This window comes from Tenrec ecaudatus, chromosome 10 (assembly GCF_050624435.1).
Source record: "Tenrec ecaudatus isolate mTenEca1 chromosome 10, mTenEca1.hap1, whole genome shotgun sequence".
NCBI lineage: Eukaryota > Metazoa > Chordata > Mammalia > Afrosoricida > Tenrecidae > Tenrec > Tenrec ecaudatus.
Window position 1 is genome coordinate 95,365,283 of NC_134539.1, and position 19,673 is coordinate 95,384,955.

A 19,673-nucleotide genomic window follows, 5' to 3' on the forward strand; every position below is an offset into this window, starting at 1 on the left:
GGTCTTATATAAAATATTTGTACTCTTGTTTTTGTTGTTGCTTGATGCCATCGAGTCAGCTCTGACTCATATCGACACTATGCGCAACAGAACTAAACACTGCACAGTCCTGCACCATCCTCATAACCCTTCCTAAGCCAGAGTTCATCCGTGCAGCCTCTGTGTCAATGCATCTCATCAAGGGCCTTCCTCTTTTCGCTGCCCCTCCACTTTACCAAATATGACGTCTTTCTTCAGGGACTGGTCTCTTCTGACAATATGTCCAAAGTATGTAAGACAGCCTTGCCATCTTGGCCTCTAAGAACACTTACTTCTTCCAATACAGAGCAGTTTGTCCTTTCAGCAGTCCATGCTACCTTCAATTGTCTTCTCCAGGCACACAATTCAAATGTGTTGAGTTTTGTACGGTCTGCCTTATTCTTGTGCAATTTCCACATGCATATGATGCAATGGAGAGAGAATACCCTGGCTTGGGTCAGGCTGTCTTAGTCCTCAAAGTTAACATCCATGCTCTTCAATACTCAGAAGAGATCCTGGGCCAAAGATTTACCGAATGCAGTAAGTCTTTTGATGTCTTAACTGCTGCTTCCATGAGCATTGATTGTGTATCCAAGCACTATGAAATCTTTGACAACTTCAACCTTTTCTCCATTTATTATGATGCATTCTATTGGTCCAGTTGTGAGGATTTGGGTCTTTCTTACATTGAGTCATAATCCATACTGAGGGCTACAATCCCTGATCTTCATCAGCAAGTGCTTCAAGTCCTCCTCACTGTCAGCAAACAAAGTTGTGTCATCTGCACACTTAAGGCTATTACTAAGCTTTCCTCCCCTCTTAATGTAAAATTCCTTTTCATATAATGCAGTTTCTCTGAGGATATGCTCAGCTTATAGGTTGAACAGGTATGGTGAGAGGCTATGACCCTGATGCTCACCTTTCCTGATTGTAATCCATGTAGCATCCCCTTGTTCTGCTCAAACAACCACCTCCTAATCCATGCAGAAACTAAAAGACAAGTGGTGGAAAATATTTGGAATAGGTAAGTGATTTTAGTGTTCTAGAAAAAGCAACTATTAACCTAGAGATTTTTAGGGATCACAGGGGAAGGATGGAGAGTAAAAGGGGAATTCCGTGTTTAGGAGACACTGAGATTCTGGTAAGAGTGATGGAAACATGTGGGACTGTATAATGGTGATGGTTGACCAACATAGAAAACATAATATCACAGAAATGAAGATTTTTGAAGTAGCTATTTTTTGTTGTATAGATGCACCATATTTAAAAAAAATCACTATTGAGAGTGGTGATGCCTGGAGGGTGGAGGGAATGTGGGGTCAAAAGGGGGAACCGATTACAAGGATCTACGTATAGCCTCCTCCCTGGGGGATGGACAGTAGAGAAGAAGGCAGGGGGAGACGTCAGACAGGGTAACATATGACAAAATAATAATTTATGAATTACGAAGGGTTCATGAGGGTAGGGGAGTTGGGAGGGAGGGGGAGAATGAGAAGCAGATATTAAGGGCTCAAGTAGAAGGCGAATGTTTTGATAATGATGATGGCAACAAATGTACATATGTGCTTGACACAATAGTTGTATGTAGGGATTGTGATAAGAATTGTACTAGCTCCCAATAAAATGATTTTTTTAATCACTATTAAAAACCCCTGAAGTTGTTAGTTGTATAGTTAGTGGAATCTGATGACGTCATGTAGTGGGTCCGAGCAGCCATGTGCAGCCAGGCCGAGTCACTCACTGAGAACTGAACGAAAAGACCAGTTATCGTCCCTTCTTTTTATCTTCCAAGCCTTCTGCAGAGCAGCTACGGTGGCATCTCTTCTGTGTACTGAAACCCTGATGCTCAGCCTCTTGGTGTCTTTCTCATCGTTTCAATTCATAAGTGGAAAAGTTGCTCTTCAAAGCTAGCTTGTCCTGGCCCTGGAGTCCACACTGTTTCTAGAATACCAGGCTACCTGCAGGTAGCTTCTTCTTGAGGGTCAGGCTATGGCCAATGGGATCGCGACTCTCAGGGGGGCATGATGGAGTTGGATTCTGACTCCTTCACTCACTCACTGTAATACAGGACCAGCTGTCCAGCTCCCCTGACACTTCTTTTTGTCCTGCTCCTTGTGATTGCATGAAGGTTTATGTCCTAGAATATTCTAGAACGAATGTAAGGCTACTTACAGGAAATGAAGAAGAAAAGAATAGCAATTTTTAAAGAGCAGTAAATTTAAATGTGGAAACCACAGAAGAAAGGGAAATGAAGTTATGGGCACAGAAGGATGTTTTGAATGAGGCTAAACTAATACACACCGTAACCACATACACTGCTACACACCAGAATGATGACAGCCATTTCCTGAAGCAGACAGACGTAATGGCAGGGACTTTCCTTTATCCAATTGTTTGGAGCTGGCTACGCAGTGGGTGATCAACAAAGAGTTATTATGTTGATAAACATTTATTGAATATCAACTTTGGGAACCCTGGTCTGCAAGCGTGTTCCAGCATTGAACCCCTGCTACACACATGAATGCAGATCACATACATACATGGGCGCCTATGCATTCTGTTTTTTGCCAGAGTAAAAAGAGAAAATTTGTGTTTAAAGAAATAGGTTAGCTCCTGGAACTACAAAAAGGGTTCCCATTGCTGTCAGAAGGCTGGGATTCGCAATTTACATAGTGACGCTTTGTGCAAATGGCCTGTGGCCTTGCTTCCTGGGGCTGCCAGCTCCCGAGTCAGTGGCATACCCAAGCTAAGAGTTGTTTCCTATTGCATGTACACCATAAATAAACTTGCTAAAGAGGCCCCAGATACAGTAACTTGGTGCATATATTTATAGGTTGAGTATTAAGGTAACAGATGGACATTGGGCATCCACTCAAGTACTCTCTGTATGCAAGAACACTTTGTTCTATTAAACTAGCATTCCATGATGCTCACCTTCCCAACACAATCACTGAAGACAAAGCGGGTGCATAAACAAATGTGGTGAAGAAAGCTGATAGTGCCTGGCTATCAAAAGATACAGTGTCTGGAGTCATAAAGGCTTGAAGATAAACAACTGACCATCTAGCTGCAAAGCAAAACAACCCACATGGAAGAAGCACACCAGCCTATGTGATCACAAGGTATCAAAGGTATCAGTTATCAGGCATCAAAGAACAAAAAATCATATCATTTATGTGCTCACTTTCCAGATATGATCACTGAAGAAAATGGGTGCATAAGCAAATGTGGTGAAGATAGCTGATGGTGCCTGGCTATCAAAAGATATAGTGTCTGGGGTCTTAAAAGCTTGAGGGTAAACAAGTGACCATCTAGCTCAGAAGCAACAAAGCCCACGTGGAAGAATCACACAAGCCTGTGTGATCACAAGGTGTCAAAAGGATCAAGGACCAGGTATCGGGCATCAAAGAACAAAAAATCAAATCATTGTCAATGAGTAGGAGTGCAGATTGGGGACCCAAGACCCATCTGTAGGGAACTGGACATCCCCTTGCAGGAGGGTCGCAGGAAGGAGTCGAGCCAGTCAGGGTGCAGTGTAGCAATGATGAAACATACAACTTTCCTCTTGTTCCTAAATGCTTCCTTCCCACCCACCCCCCGGTTCCCCCAACTGTTATGATCTCAATTCTACCTTACAAATCTGGCTAGACCAGAGGATGTACACTGGTATAAATGGGAACTGGAGACACAGGGAATCCAGGACAGATGATCCTTTCAGGACCAGTGCTGAGAGAGGTGATACCAGGAAGGTGGAGGGAGGGTGGGGTGAAAAGGGAGAACCGATTACACGGATCTATATATCACCTCCTCCCTGGGGAACAGACAACAGAGAAGTGGGTGAAAGGAGATGTCGGACAGTGTAAGATATTACAAAATAATAATAATTTATAAATTATCCAGGGTTCATGAGAGAGGTGGGGGAGTGTGGAGGGAGGGGAAAATGAGGAGCTGATATGTAAGGGCTCAAGTAGAAGGCAAATGTTTTTAGAATGATGATGGCAACAAATGTACAAATGTGCTTGACACAATGGGTGGATGGTTGGATGGATGGATGGATGGATTGTGATAAGAGTTGTATAAGCCCCCAATAAAATGATTTTAAAAAAAGAAGTGCTATGAAGCAGAAGGCATTTACAGTGAGCAACTTTGTCACATTGAGTAGCCAAAGTTGACCTGAAGTTATAGGAGATGAGTCTTTTAGAGGCTAAATGAGGGATAGAAGAAAGGAAGTAAAGCCTGTACTTATATTAAATGTCTTTATACTCATATAATAAATTGCCCTGTTTCAGATAAAAAAGAAAGAAACAGTAACTTGGAGACCTGAGGTCTGACTGTTTCCCCAAAAGTACATGCCAGGCTACAAGATAACGAATGCTTCCAGCCCAGGAAGATCTGGATGCAGATGGAGAGACTGTGGGAGTCAGCCTACCCACTGTAGACATTTTACTTCTACTCGGAGTATTCAAATGGCTTTGGGGTGACAAGATAATGTGAGAAATTCCTCTTGCTAAAATGATAAGAAAACTGGCTCAGCCACTTTTGTTTATGGCCACTCTTAGGGTGCTGGGGGATACTTTTTCTAAGGACCCCACCCCACCACACCCCACACTCTGTAAGGCTAATCCCTAGGTAAGGCTGTTTCTCTGAACTCCAAACCCTCACACTGTAGCTGGTCAGTGCACACAGAGCCGCGGACAGGTATCCCATGCGTCCTGCACCAACGCTTTGGCAATACTGATGTCAACAACCTTGGCCCCCACCCCAAGTCCCTTCTTCTTTCCCTAGATTTGCTAAGGCCTCTTGTGACCCAATTGGAGTCCCTCCCATCCCAGTTCTGCTTGAAAATCCAGATGAGAACCCAGCTTCCTGGTCAAAGTTGGCTCTCCCCTCTCTTCAATGAGTCCATGTTCCTAGGAGAACCACCACTGGGGACCGTACGCTTCCTGGCAGGAAACAGATGCTTCTGTAAGTGCTGTCTTGGGGAACCTTAGCTATCTTGATGCTGCTGTTATATTGGCCCCCTGGGACCCTTTACCATCTGTGCTAATGATGCTCACTGATTCATAGTCTGTGGGATCACCCCACGCCTGCCTCTATGCGCACCAATTAGTATAAACTTCAGCAACACCATAATCTGAGAGATCCTGGGAACATGCTATTCACTGAGTGCACCCTGCGTTTAAGCCATTGATGAAGCACGGGTCTCCCTTCTCTCCAGGAGCCTTTGCAGCACAGCAGTTCAGAGTGATCTGCTAACCGAAGCTGAAGGATGTGGACCCACCGGCCTTCTCCACGGGAGGAAGTTGAGGCAGTCAGCCATAAGGATTTGTAGCCTTGGACACCCTATGGAGCAGTGCTGTTCTTGTCTGTCCCGTGGGGTTGCTATGAACTGGAATTGACCCAATGGCAGAACGTTTTCTTCCCTCTTGTCACCTCTATCTTCTCCAGGGAACAGAGAGAGGCGCTGAAAGTAGATTGGAATAAACTCTAGAGGAAATCCCCAAGCTTCCTTTAACTTAATTGGTTCTATCCCTTTCCCTCAGTTTGCAAATGAAGACTGAGTACAGCCCTGTCTCCATGGCTCCTCCCTGATTGGGCTGGGGCTTTGGTGCTGTGATCAGAATTGCAGGTCAATGTGGACAGCAGTGGGGTGGGGGTGGGGGCGAAAAGTAAGGCCTGGTGTGGGCTAGCGGAGAATGTGAAGCATCTGGGTTCTCTTCTCAAGTCTGCTGGTAGCTGGCTGAGCACTGCGGGAACGGAAGGTACTGCCTGTGAACGTCAGGAAGTTAACCCCATGACTCCTGCATCCATAACTTAACAGACCTCAGCACTGGAATCTATGGCCGAGGCCTGGGAGCTGCGCCAACTTTTTACTTGGACACTTCTGTCACATTTTAGATTTGAGAGCTTGAACTGAAAATGTAAACAACAATAAAACATTTGTTTAGAACCTGCCACGGAGTCCACATTGAATCATAGCAACCCTGTGGGACAGAAGAAAACTGCTCCTCTGGGCTGCTGAGTCTAACTCGGTACAGGAGTTGAAAGCCTCAACTCTCTCCTGGGGACAGTCTCAACTCTCTCCTGGGGACAGTTTAGAATTTCTGATCCTGTGGGTAGGAGCCAACATGGAATCCGCTACACTGAACTCTAACCTTTTGGAATTCCTCCTAGGCCCTGCAATTGCAGGCTTTGCCCCACCTTGTAAAGAGGTGTGAGCAGAGTCCAGGTCTTGGGAGCCTCAGGGAGACTGGGACCCCAAAGAGCAGGGGGTCTGCCTGTAGGGAGAGGACTCCTTCCTCTCCTTTATGCTACAGCCAGGTCTACCGGCCCAGGACCAAAGGTAGCTTCTGGGGAATCTGGGGAAATGGGAAAATTGTGATTTTTTTCTTGAATAAATTGGCTAGGTGCCCCAAAAAGGCACCCCAAAAGTTAGTTGGTCATGCCCAAGGGGCCAGAGATCTGGTTCCAGACATCAACTTGCACCAATAAGTCATTTGAGAAGCTAAATTGGTAAATGCAAAGTAAACGTGTTGGACGCATTTCGGAAGGAAGGGTCCCGCATGTTTGTTCTGGTTAGACCACCCCAATCTCCACCGTGTCTTTGTTCCCCTAGAACAGCCCTACCAGGCACTAGTATGAAGTCATTAGGAAACGGAATTAATTCTCGGAAGATTCATGGGAACCTGTATTCCCATCTAGGGAGGGGAGTGAGAAAGCAGGGAGAAGAGAGAGTTTGTAGTGAGTGGGACAGGGTCAGGTCCCCTCCATGTTCTAGCAGGGGGTGGCCTTGTTGACCAAAGAGGTCTTGCTCTAAATTCAGTAGCCCCTCTTCCCAGATCATGTGCAGACCTTTCTGTGCATATTCCGTTTCTCTGACCTACATTTTTCCCAGTGACCACATCAACTATTCCCACTTTGAAGATACATTGATCTTTAAAATTGGCTGTTGGGCTCTGGTCAGTGTCTCTTAATTAGTTAGTTAATCTGGAATGATTGGGACTATCTGGCTAAATAAAACCCACCCATCCCTCCAGTCCAGGCCTCATTTCCTCTGGGCAAGCTTCCCCAGAGTGGCCCTTCCTCTGCCCTCCCCCCAGCATCTGTGACAAGCTACTGTGCCACCTGCCCCATGCCATCCTTCGGTCAAGTGTCCACCTGTACGAAGCAGAATGATGTGTCCACTGGTACTAAACACACTCTCAGATGTTTACCTGCATGAAAGACCAAGGGGCCACGGGTCTCTTCATCCCAGCACTGAGCACAGGGCCTACTTGAGGTAGAAGTGGACTTGGCATACAGATTCTAAGAAAATTTTCACGAAGAAATGAGCTTTTACTGTCGCTCCTCTTCTTGCGAGAAGGTCCAATCCCCAGCACCAAGGCACCTGGTGTCATGGGGCCGGTGCACCTACCTCTGGGAGAAGAGGTCCCTGTAGGGGCTTCCATGCTGCAGGGCGATGCCGTAGCCCTTGCTGCTGATGCTGTTGCTGACGACGGTCACCGAGCAGTCGTCGTCTGTCAGCGCTGCATACTCCACTACGGCTACATCCCATAGGAAGGCATAGTTCCCCTTCTTTGCCTGCAAGATCAAAACCATGTAAGATCAGACTGCCCGGCCTACTGCATTGGTTTGGGGAGAGAAGGCAGATCGAGGTTGGAACTTGTGAAGGTGAGAACTTTCCCATCCTAAACGGTCCTCCAGCCTAGCATTCAGCCATGAGAAGTGCTCCTATTTTGGTTTGACCTATTACTGTACCACGGACACTGACGGGAGACACTCATCTGTTTCGGACTACAAGTCCTCAAATGTATTTTCAGAACAAAAATGACTCAGCTCCCTCTAGCAATGAAGAGCTTGGACACTATAGGCCCACAATCCAGGGAAAAGTACAGCTACGTCCTTTTGATCCCCCCCTCTAGATTGTTCCAGAACCCACTCCCCAGGGCGCAGTTATGACCCACTTTGGGAAACACTGGTTTGAACATTTAAAAACACGCTAAATCCAGGAAAATATGTGGAGAGGGAACAAAACCCGCTTCTCCCACTGTCGCGGGATAGGAGACATTAGACCTGGCTTAAATGCGTTCATGTCACCTAAACACATGTGGGTCTGCTCTGAGCAGGTCCTCTCCATTCCCAGCACCATCCATACTCTCTCAGCACACCACAGCTTCGTCGGCCTCCTGATTGACTTCCAAGTCCCGTGGATGACTAAAGGGCATGATCAACTTTGGGCTCCCCAAACTTTGCATTTTCAGAAAACTTTTCTGCACCTTACATGCCCTACCGTCTTCTCCAATCTTCCTGGTATGTAACAGAGTCTGCGACAGCGTGGCCCGAAGGTCTGCACAGACTCTCAAGTTCCGCTGTGTTCCAGCTACAAGAAGTCAGTATCGCACTCATCACAGAGAACTGAAGTGTTTGTGGCTCCCCTCCGGAACCCCAAAACAGAATGAACCCTCCTCTCAGAATTGTATGGTGCTGCTCTTCCTTGCAGAATCACTCCCAGTCTCCCAAATAGGGCCTAATAGCCCCGACTCCACCTCCTTAGAGTCTGCTGCTCACCCAGACGGCCTGGCTTCCCCATCTTTGGGAATACCATACGTGCTAAGGGTCTCCATTCAGGAGAGCCAAGAATCTCCATATGCCATCCCTCTCGTGATCACCTTATCCCCTCCTTTCTTGGATTTCAAAATTCCCCTACCCTCCTGAAGATCATTCTGTGTCTCAGCCAATTCTCTCTTTTGTGAGCTAAGCTTATCTACTCTATCTACTGTTTCACTTTGAGATCGCTTCTATTCTTCCTCTTCCTTCACACCCACAACTCCATTTAAGATACACTTCCCACGGAGAGACACCTGTCATTTCTGATTTGTACCTATTGCGCCTTTATGTTAAGGATTTTAGAAATCTAGCAGCCTCGTGACCTCCCCTCTACTGTGTGCCACTGACTAGCAGCCACGGTGAGAGGAGGGGGAAGCCAGCCTCTGTCTTGAAAGTACCGTGGGGTCCTGGCTGGGTGACACAGCAAATCTTTAGAGGTGACTATTATTGCCACGTGTTTTCATAGGGACTCATCCTCCGCTGGGCTTCTACATCCTGTCTGCTCTTTATTTCCCCGGTGGCCGGGGAGGATCTGGGAGCAGGCATTCTAAGCAGAGGGATATTTACTAAGAGAAGATGAACATTTATTTAATAATACCTGACACATACGGTGGATACTTGGTTGATATGGACCATTAGTATTCCACAAGGGTGTAAATCCATTCCATGGGGGCAAAGGCAGGTAGATTTCTACACACAAGAGTGAATTAGACACATAACGCCTCACATTAAAAAACCAAAGAAATTAATAAAGTGGATCAAAGACCAAAATGTCTCACCTAACAAGGTAAAATTCTTAGAGAAAAACTTATGAGCAATGCTTTAGGAATCAGTCTTTAACAACAAATTCTTAGGAATGCTGCCCAAAGCATAAGCAATAGCAGACAAAAGAAATAAATCGGATTTCATAAAAAATTTACAACTTCTCCACATCAAAGGACCTTATTAACTAAACAAAGATGAAATCTACACACCAGGAAAAAATCCTGAGGTAACATGTTAAAAAAGAGTTTAATATTCCGATGATATAAAGACCTTATCACGTAAAAAAGGAAACGATCAAAACAAGAGCAAAGAACGTAGGCATTTTGCCAAGAAATATACAAGTGTCCAAGAAGCTCATCAAAGGATGCTCCGTGCCATGAGTCACTCTGACCAAACTCATTGCCATTCAGTGGATGCTGACTCACAACATCCTACAGGACAGAATAAAACTGCCTAAAAAATTTCCAAGGTTGTGAATCTTTTTTAAACCAGTTTTTTTAAAACATTTTATTAGGTCAACCAGTTTTATTGGCATATAGTTCACAGATTATATATATCAACAGTTCAATCATATTTATTGAGAATAGTTGTACAATCAGCACCACTGTCGATTTTAGAACAGTTTCTTTTTCCTTATACACATTGTTATTCGCTCCCCATTTGGACACAGAATGCCACATCTTTCCCCTTCGGGCTCATCACTTTGTCATCGAGACTCTGCATAGCCGCGCACTGCCATCAAGTCAATGCTGACTCATCGAAGTCCTCTGAGACCATGTAAAGTTGTCCTTGTGAGGTTCTGGGACTGTCACTCTTCAAGGGAGTAGAAAGGCCCCTCGTTCTCCCTTGGAGCAGCTGGTGGCTTTCAACTGCTGACCTTGACGCGATCAGCCCATCATATAACCACCCTGCCACCCGGACTCTTCCCAGAGCCACCGGGGAGTGCAAAGCAAAGCTATAATTAAATATCGTTTCACCCCCACTAAGATACTAAGATCAAACAAACAAAACATTACAAATGCTGGACAAGAGGTGGAGAAATCGAAACCCTCATCCACTGCTGGTGGCCAAATGTACAGTCTACTTACAACAGTTGGGTGGTTGCCAAGTATAGAGCTGCCCAATGACCCTGGAATCCCAGTCCTGATGCTTTATACTAAAGACGTGAAAGCTACGATGCTGACGATGGCACGAGGCACAGCAGCCAAAAGGTTATCACGCAATCCCAATGTCCTTAAACTTATGAATAGACAAAATATGTTCTATAAATACAGTGGAAACGTATTCAAAGGCTGTCTCAAATAATTTTGCTGGGAAATGTTACCCCATCCAGCCTATTGTCCTGATTTTAGTCCTTCAGTTTCCTTCTGTTTTCTCGTCAAAGAACATTGAAAAAGAACACAATCGGAGTCCCTTGCGGATAACAGACCTGCCATTAGGAGATGGTATAGCACAGAATTCTTCAGGGGAGAGTTAAGGAGATGGAGGGTGTAGATGGAGGATATGTAAAAGGAAACAATAGCTACACATTTTGATATTTTTAAATAAAGTTTTCTATAATTGCATAACAATATTTTGACTGTATATAAATAAAAGCCAAAGACTTATATGATGGGGGTCTCACCATTATTATGTAAAACATGTCAAATGCAACATTAAAAGTGGATAGGATTGCAAGGTTAGGATTAGTGATGGTTTTTTAAGAAATTTTTATCAAAATATTTCTTAAGTTTTCTACAAAGTCTAAGCTGTCACATATGTTATAGACACAAAATCAGATCTGCAGTCCCATATCTAATCTGTCCTGCTGGACTGGTGACTTTGTCCATCAACAGGTACAAAGGCCAATGGCCTAGCAGAGCCAGGCAAGATCCTCACGGAGAAGGTAAGCCCTTGGGGAATTCTTCCTTATATACTAGGGCTGCCTCTAAATACTTTGCTGGCCTCTGTTACTTAAAAATCAAATACAGATAAAACTAGCACTTAGTCTAGGTATCAACATGAAGGGAGGAAAAAGCACCTTTGGCACTGTAGAACATCAAGGACATTTAAGCATCTGTCCCCAGGATGCCAGGACAAGAGAGAAGGTAGATGGGGCAAGGTTGCCTCGCTCCCAGAAATTGTGGTAACACAAGCCCTTGTAGCCCATCTCTTGTAGCACCTTGTAGCCCCACCCCACCCCCGGCCGCCCTCCAATTGTCTGCCACATTGAACTACTATGAAGAAAAGGGAATTGGGTCTGGGAATGTTTCCCCTGTGCTACAGAAGCCTGTTTCCATGGGAGAACATGACCTGCCTCTGTCACTGAAGAAGGATGGAACTTCTTAAATAAGCCCTGAGTGAGAGGGCCCTCTGGATGGCTCTTCCTACACCGACCTGCCCTGGCAGTCCAGTCTTGGGGCAGCTCCTCTCTTGGCCCCAGTGGCCTTTCCAGTGGAACTTTCTTGGAACACAGATTTTCAGAGATATTAGCCTCTGGTGGAATAAGCCCTCATTTGATTCTTCTCCACATGAAATGCTTTTGAGTTGAGCCACAATCATGGTTTATGCATCCCCCACCCCCGACCAAGAACATTTATGATACAGATATCACATATGAATGAAATCATGAAGACCACGTGGAAGGAAATTGAGCCTTTGTAAGGAAACACCCTCTGGCTGCCAGGTTCTTCAGAAAACAGCTGTTTGTTTGTTTTTCCTGTTCTGCAGGATGACTTTTGAAGGACATGGCATTTATCTCCTTTTGCATATGAAAGCACACACACACACACACAGTCAATCAATCAAACAAACAAACAAACAAACAAAAATAAACCGAGGCCCAGAGACACAAAGGGACCTGTCACAAACACACCCAGAGAGAAAAGTGGAAATCAAATCCGTCTGGCTCCCAGGACACCTGTGCTCTCCCCTCTTCCCTGCTTGGATCTGAAGGGCAAGTGCCACTAGGGAACCCTTTGGTGTTCTTGCCCTTGAGCTATGTCTCAGGGCACACTGCTGGTAACAGAATAAAGAAGAATGGCAAAGTCTCTGATCCCTCGGGTGCACCAACAGGGGGTTGGCTGAACTGCTAGAACAGAGAGAGCAGGCGAACACCGTAGCCTGGTGAACATTCTGTGGACAGCTAAGAAACGGGATGCATTCTCCCGTACGTTCACTGTCTGAGTGCTCCCTCAGTGTCTGTCTCCCCTTACTCTCTCCCTGCACCCCACAGGCAGCGCCTGGCGCTCTCAAGAACTCTTAGCTTCTAGAGTCATGAGAATGAAATGCAATACTTTGCCACAAGCAGCCTGAACTCTGGCTCTGGTGATGCCTGTTAAACACTGGGCCAAATCAGAAAGATTTAGTACCATCTGTGAAGAGACAGGTCATTTTACAGTCTGCTGGTGGAAGTGTGGGCTGGCATAATATTTCTAGGATGACAATTTGGTGAGGAGAATTAGATGCTTTTACAAGGTGCATTTGCAGCAACTGCACCTCTAGGGATAGAGCCCAAGGAATTACGCATTTGTTAAAAAAAAAGATATTTGTGCACAGATTTGCAGAGTAAAGTGATAGAAACTAGCGAGAAATTGGAAGCAATCTAAACAGGCAAAAATGAGAATCAGATAAATAATGGTATTAGATGATAGAAAATTATGTTATTAATATGGTGTATTGTTTTGTTTTTCACCAATTTCTTCACGTATAATTCAGTGACATTGATTATATTCTTCTAGTTGCATAATAATTCTGCCTAGCTTTTTCCAAATGATTCCACCACAATTAGTGTAAACTTAATGTCCCTAGGCAAAAACACCACCCCTTTCCTTCCTTCCTATCCTTGGTAACACTGGATAAGGTTTGCTTCCTCTACATTCCTTATATGTGCACTTTTGTAATTGACTTACTTTACGCAGAATCCTGTTTTCAAGGTTCTTCTGGGTTGTGATATGCACCAGGAGCTCATTTCTCTTTATAGATGGATAACATTCTACTCTACAGATAAACCACATTTTGTGTGACCATTCATCTGTTGATGGACATTCTGGTTGCTTCTACCTTTGGGTACTGTGAGAAGTGGACAGACACTGGTGTATGGGTTTGTTTGTTCCTGCATTCACTTCTGTACAATGACCTGGAATTGGGTGTCCTGGATCATATGTTAATTCTAGGTTCATGGTAGTTCTATCGTCAACTCTTGGTGGAACCGCCAAACGGTTCTCCACAGTGTCTCTATAATTTTACATCCATGTTTGAGGGTCCCAATTATGGTGTTTGAAGAAAGTGTTGGTTGAGTACGGAACAGTGTGAGTCCATGTAAGAGTTATGGGTTCTAAGTTAGCCTGGGTAGTGAAGGATACTTACAGAAAGTAGAATCCCAGCTCCTGTTTGCTGACTGAGTGAGCGCAGACACATTGATTCACATCTCGGGGCCTTATGCACATACCTCACAGAGGGAATCATGCACTATAATACGTGGAGCATTCTTAGGGCCTTGCTTGACCCCTGGTAAGCGCTAAATCCTTTTACATTATTATGGAAAATATTTGTGTTCATGAAGAACGAAAAATCAAGGCTGCGGGAATGCCATATGGGAGACCTTTGTTCATTTTTTGTTAAAGAATCTCCTGTGCTTCTCATGTATTCTGCCACTCATCCAGCACCTTCTGCGTGTACATATGAGAATGGATTACCACCAGGGAGATTTTAACGAGTTCAGTCTTATTTGATGAGCTGAGAGGAAGACAAAGGAGAGAATCCTGAGGGAAGACAAGGATCCTCTCACGTGTTCCAGCTCTCCAGGGAAGCCACGCCCCTGGGACTAGTAAGTGTAACCCTGGAAGATTACTTTGATCATGAAATTACTAAGTGTTAATGTGTGTGTGTGTGTGTGTGTGTGTGTGTGTGTGTACCGGGAAACCCAAAAGAAACAGCACAAAAGTGAACTTAAATACCAAGTACTTAAGACAAACACAAAACCCACATCAGGTCCGGCAAGAGCAGATATTCAGCTGGAACTAACCTATGACAAACCTCCCACGAATATAGGAGAACAATTTAAGAGATCATCCAAAATAATATAAACACGTAAGGCCAGACACATCAGCCAAAGGCCAGCGCACGTAGAATTAAGGACACTGGGCATCCAGCTTTCTTAATAGCGAAAGATAATGTTCTTTCATCTGGAACAGATCCTGGACCAGCAAAGACAAGCAAACCAGAACAGGTCCAGTGGGAAGGAGAGAGATTACAGCCAGACTCTCCTACAATTAATCTAATAGTTGGTTCTCTGAAGCATCCCAAAAGCACAAAGTCAATTTGGGTCTCGAGGACAGATCAGAGTGCACAGGACAGGGGTGGACAATGGTATAGGGCCAGCAACAGGCCATCTGGTAAAGAAAGGCCCCTCTTTGGGCCACTGGGGTCATGAGTGCTAACATGAGAAAAACCTTACAGGTGTCCTGATGACCCCAGTGAGACCGCCTATTACCTGGGAAGGAAGACCAAGATCATGGAACTGTCACAGGATATAAAAGCAAAGAATGGCCTGGAGGAGGATTTTTGCCAATTTTTGCTATTTCTGCATCCTAGAGCAACGCAGAGGCATTGTTAGGAGCATAGAGTGGCAGATAAGGTCACAAAAAGTCCACGTTGGGTCCTAGTACTTATTCTTGATGGCCACGTTTTCTTTATTGAAGCTTCAATGCCAGTTCCTAGAAATAGCAGCACACATGGTGGTCAAGAGCAGAGCAGCTCTCCCTTAGCAGGCTTTGTAAATCACCTGAGCCTTCTGAGTACAAGGCGCTGCATGCTGAAAGAAGACAGGAAGAGCGGACTCACCTCCCAGGTCTGTCACCAAAGGAAATAGCACGGAAAGAGCCCGCTGCCTTGTATGAACTCAAACAATAACACGTTAATACCAGGATCATTATCATAATCATCACCAGCATAATCCTTACAGCTTTAAAGTTTTGATCCTCATTAAAATCTAATTTGCCTTGGGAGAAATAACACTTGAAATTGTCCTCAGTCATCAGCCTGGTAAATTAGAAACACTGTTAGACTGGGTCACAGTCTTGGCCCGGTTTGTGACTCACTCTCCATTTGAAGAAATTGTAGGAGGAGGAGTCCAGAGGGTCCGTAAGGTCTTCTCCTGCTGGAATCGACTAAAAGTCCACCGCACTGATCCGCGGGCCTCAGAGGGTGGCCCCTGGGACAGCAGCGTAAACAACTCCAGGAACTTAGAAGAAATGTAAATGATCAGGCCATTTGCCAGACTCACTGAATAAGAAACTTAGGGAGAGAGGCCCAGCAATCTGTGCATTAATAATCTCTCCAGGTGAGCCTGATGCTTTGTAATGTTCGGAACTAATGCTTTAGACCTCTTTGTCAATGGTGGTGTAGTGATTATGTGTTGGGCTGCCATCAACAGAGTTGGCAGTTCGAAGCCACCAGCAACCACCAGTAGCCCTATGAGAAAAAGCTTGGGCTTTCTACTCTGCTGATAGTTACAGTTTTCGAAGCCCACAGGGGATGCTATGAGTCAGCATTGCCTTGATGGTAGTGAGTTTAGAGACAGTTTTGGTGTGAATTCATTTACTTATGTAATTAAATGATAAACATTTGATCAGTTTCTTATGGATGTAGGTTTAGGAAGAGTAGAATATTAAGACGTTAGGATCCTGGGTGCAGCACTAAAAACCCAAAAACCCTAAACCCACTGATGATGAGTCAAGATTGACTCAGAGTGACCTTATAAAAGCGTCCCAAAGCTGTGACTCTTTAGGAGAGCTGTCAGACTTAGCTTTTCCCCACGTATCAGCTGCTGAGTTTGAGCCGCCCACCCAGCCCCCCATCACTTAGAGCTTAGCTATCCAGTGTTCAGCTCTTAACAAACAGTGCCTCCAGGGATCCGAGGGAAAGCCACACTGGAAAATCCTGAGCTATTAACAACACACTTCAGAGGAAAGCCGCATTGAGTGTCTCTTCCTACAAACCAGTCTCCTCTGTGCTCTACCATTCGTTTTCTTATTACAAAGTCCAGGCAAGTTCCCACAGAACAAACTATGTCCATTTTCTGCTCAGGTGACTGAGGTTCAAGAAGGACTATGCCCAGGCACCAGAATCAACCCTTGACTGAGTGGAATTTCACCAGAATCAACCCTTGACTGAGTGGACTTTCGCCACTACAGGGGCCGTCCTCTCTCTCACACAGCTTAATATTGGCACACCTGAATAGACACATCGGCCCTCCCGCCTCCGCAGCTGGCTCTGTTCTCACACCATATTTTTCTTTTCTGCTTTCAGATTCAGAAGAAGCGTTTGCTAATATTGGCATCATGGTTGCAATCCCTCTGGGGCCTCAGGCACTCTGGGGAGAAAGAGTCTTATTTAGTTAAGCAATATCTTCTTCATGGCGGAGAGCTTCTCATAGCTCCAAGAGAAAAAGAAGGGGTTTGGTATATAGGGAAGAAGAAAAGTTTTTATTTTGGAAACATCAGTGGCTTCCTATCTCAAAATCTGAAATGTTAAACCACCAGCAAAACAACATGCTATCAACAATTGATCAGCAGGTCAAAGGAACACATTCATTGTCAATGCTTTGTCAAATTTTAAAATTGTCCAAAGATCATGATAAACAACAATCTAAACCCTTACATGAGAAACATTTAAAAAATAAATCTAAAAGAAGGCAATACATTTTGCCTACATATAACCATGGCAGAAATCATAAAGAGAAAACCATTTGAGATTTTAAAATATCATCCCAGAGAAACTAGATAGCATGAGGACATAGGAACTCAGAGAGCAGAGGATACAACTGTGTGGTCCAAGGCCTCATAGAGAAGCACAGGAAAGGGGTCATGCAGATCCTCCCTGCATTAACACATGCCCACACACACACACACACACACACACACACACACATATCCACACTTATAAACACGAACACGCCATATATACTACATAGGTACACATTCACATGAACATACACACATAGATTTGAACACAAAGTCCCACACACACACACACATATATCCACACTTATAAACATGAACATGCCATATATACTACATAGGTACACATTCACATGAACATACACACATAGATTTGAACACAAAGTCACACACACAATCTCATATTCATTATAGTACCATGTTCCCGTAACTGAGGAAAACATATTTTGCATTTTTAGTTTTATTGAGACAGAGTTCAAATGATATCCATGAAGCAAAAGCCAGAGTGGCTTTAGCAATCAAGAAGAACATCACGGAAATGTTCTCCAGCGAGACACAAAGGTTGGATCACAATATTAACAAACGTCTGTTGGTGAGTATGTCCAACAGCCTCATTCTCTAACACCATTTGAGATCAAGCCCAAAACAATATCACATCTACTGCCACGGAGTCCATTTCAACTCATAATGACAGTATGTACGGTTTCAAAGTCCATCTTTACCGGGACAGACAGTTTCATTTGTTTCCCAGGAGCACTTCGTGGGTTTGAATCGCCAGCCAAGTGGTCAGCCGATCAACACTTTTTCAATGGCCTTGTCTAAAATGGAAGCCCTGAAACCCATTGAGGAGATCTGGTTCTGGCCCAAGAGATCCCAACACCTCATCTTTCCTCACCGCTGCGCAACCTGCAGGCTGTACTTCTTAGAATGTATTCTTTTATAATGCCAACCAATAATGAAAGTTCACCATCAGCGAACCCTGGGGCCAGCTCTCTGCGCCAACTGGAGAGAGTCCTTGCTTGAAAGCCCGGGGTGTGCCTGCATCACAATGCTTTACCACACAGTCCCGTCTCACCCCTTCCTCTTGTGACTGTTAAAACATCCAGACTATACAAAATAGGTCCACGTCCTCCGCCGTGGTAGATTCTTCCATCACAGACCACACTACATGTCATTGCTGAGTGTTTGCCATGCTTACAAGCTCTGGTCCTCTCACAGCAGCGGTTCTCAACCTGTGGGTTGCGACCCCTTCAAGTCGCCTAATATCTCCTGCCTATCAGGTATTTACATTATGATTCATAACAGTAGCAAACTGACAGTGATGAAGTAGCAATGAAAATAATGTTATGGTTGGGGGTCACCACAACATGAGGAACTGTGAGGAACTGTGTGAAAGGGTCGCGGCATTAGGAAGGTTGAGGACCACTGGCCTACAGTCTAGCTCCCCAAAATACAAAGGTGGAGGTGGTTCAGAGATAGAATTCTCACCCCGGGTTTCCATGAAGGAAACCCCAACTCAGTGCTCAGTCAGTGCACCCCATGGGCAGCCTTCACCTGTCTGTCAGTAGAGGCTTACATATTGTTATGATGCTGAACAGGTTTAACCAAGCTTCCACCCTAAAAGAGACTGTGAAGAATGCTCTTCAATCTAATTCTCAAAAATCAGCCAATGGAAACACTGCAGAACACCATGGTTGTATATCCAACTGATCTTGCAGATGGCACAGGGTCAGACAACATTGTGTTACACTGTGCACGGACTCTACATTAGCTAGTCGCAAGTGCACATGTATATACACCCATTGTTCTTTCTCTCTCCCACCCCGACCTACTTTCCCCCGTACACCCATAAGCTTGCATTAAAATTTATGTTCTAGAGCAAACCACAAAACCTTTATGCAGGGGAGTCAAACGAACTATCAACTCCTCATGATGGATAACCCTCCTAATGAAAGCCACTACTTCCAACCCACTAGGTCTTATATTATTAATGATTGTGATTAGTAGAATGATAAAAAATACTAACACAAAAATTATAGGGAAAAATAGGATTGCCTTTGGGAAAGCTACTTAATCCTTTTGGATATTGTATTTTCTATTTAAAAAGTGGAAATGATTATAAAATACATCTCAATGATGCAAATAAAGGGCTTATGCACATATGCATATAAGAGCTTACTTAGAAATGTAATTTTCCTTGCTGTTTTTATTCATATTAGACTATATTATACTAACAAAAAAATGCAACCAAAAAGAAACCAAAATAAAAATTTCCAACAATCTCATTGACTCAATAAGTCAAAGCCATTTTTATCACTCATCACATCTTGATTTTAATATAATCTAATAACAGACCATTTCACTTTAAAATGTGGAAAAACTTAACTTATAAAACCCAAAGACATAATAGTCAGTGGAACTAATAGACCAGAATCAGTCCACATTTATTGCCAACACTAAGGTGAAGCATATCCAACCAGGGCACAAGGTAAATTACAACAGAGAAGAAAACAGACAAATAAAATCAGATTTTAAGGGCATGAGCATGCTCCCACTCCTTCT

The 19,673-nt window shown here is 44.3% G+C and overlaps 1 protein-coding gene across 1 annotated transcript in view; it reads right to left on the minus strand.

Moving 5' to 3' along the window:
- GRID1 (glutamate ionotropic receptor delta type subunit 1) overlaps nt 1-19,673 on the minus strand; it is a 900,473-nt gene that overhangs the window by 16,297 nt on the left and 864,503 nt on the right. The window contains exon 14 of the mRNA XM_075559162.1: nt 7,433-7,599. Coding sequence (XP_075415277.1) covers nt 7,433-7,599 — 167 coding nt within the window. The remainder of the gene's footprint in view (nt 1-7,432; nt 7,600-19,673) is intronic.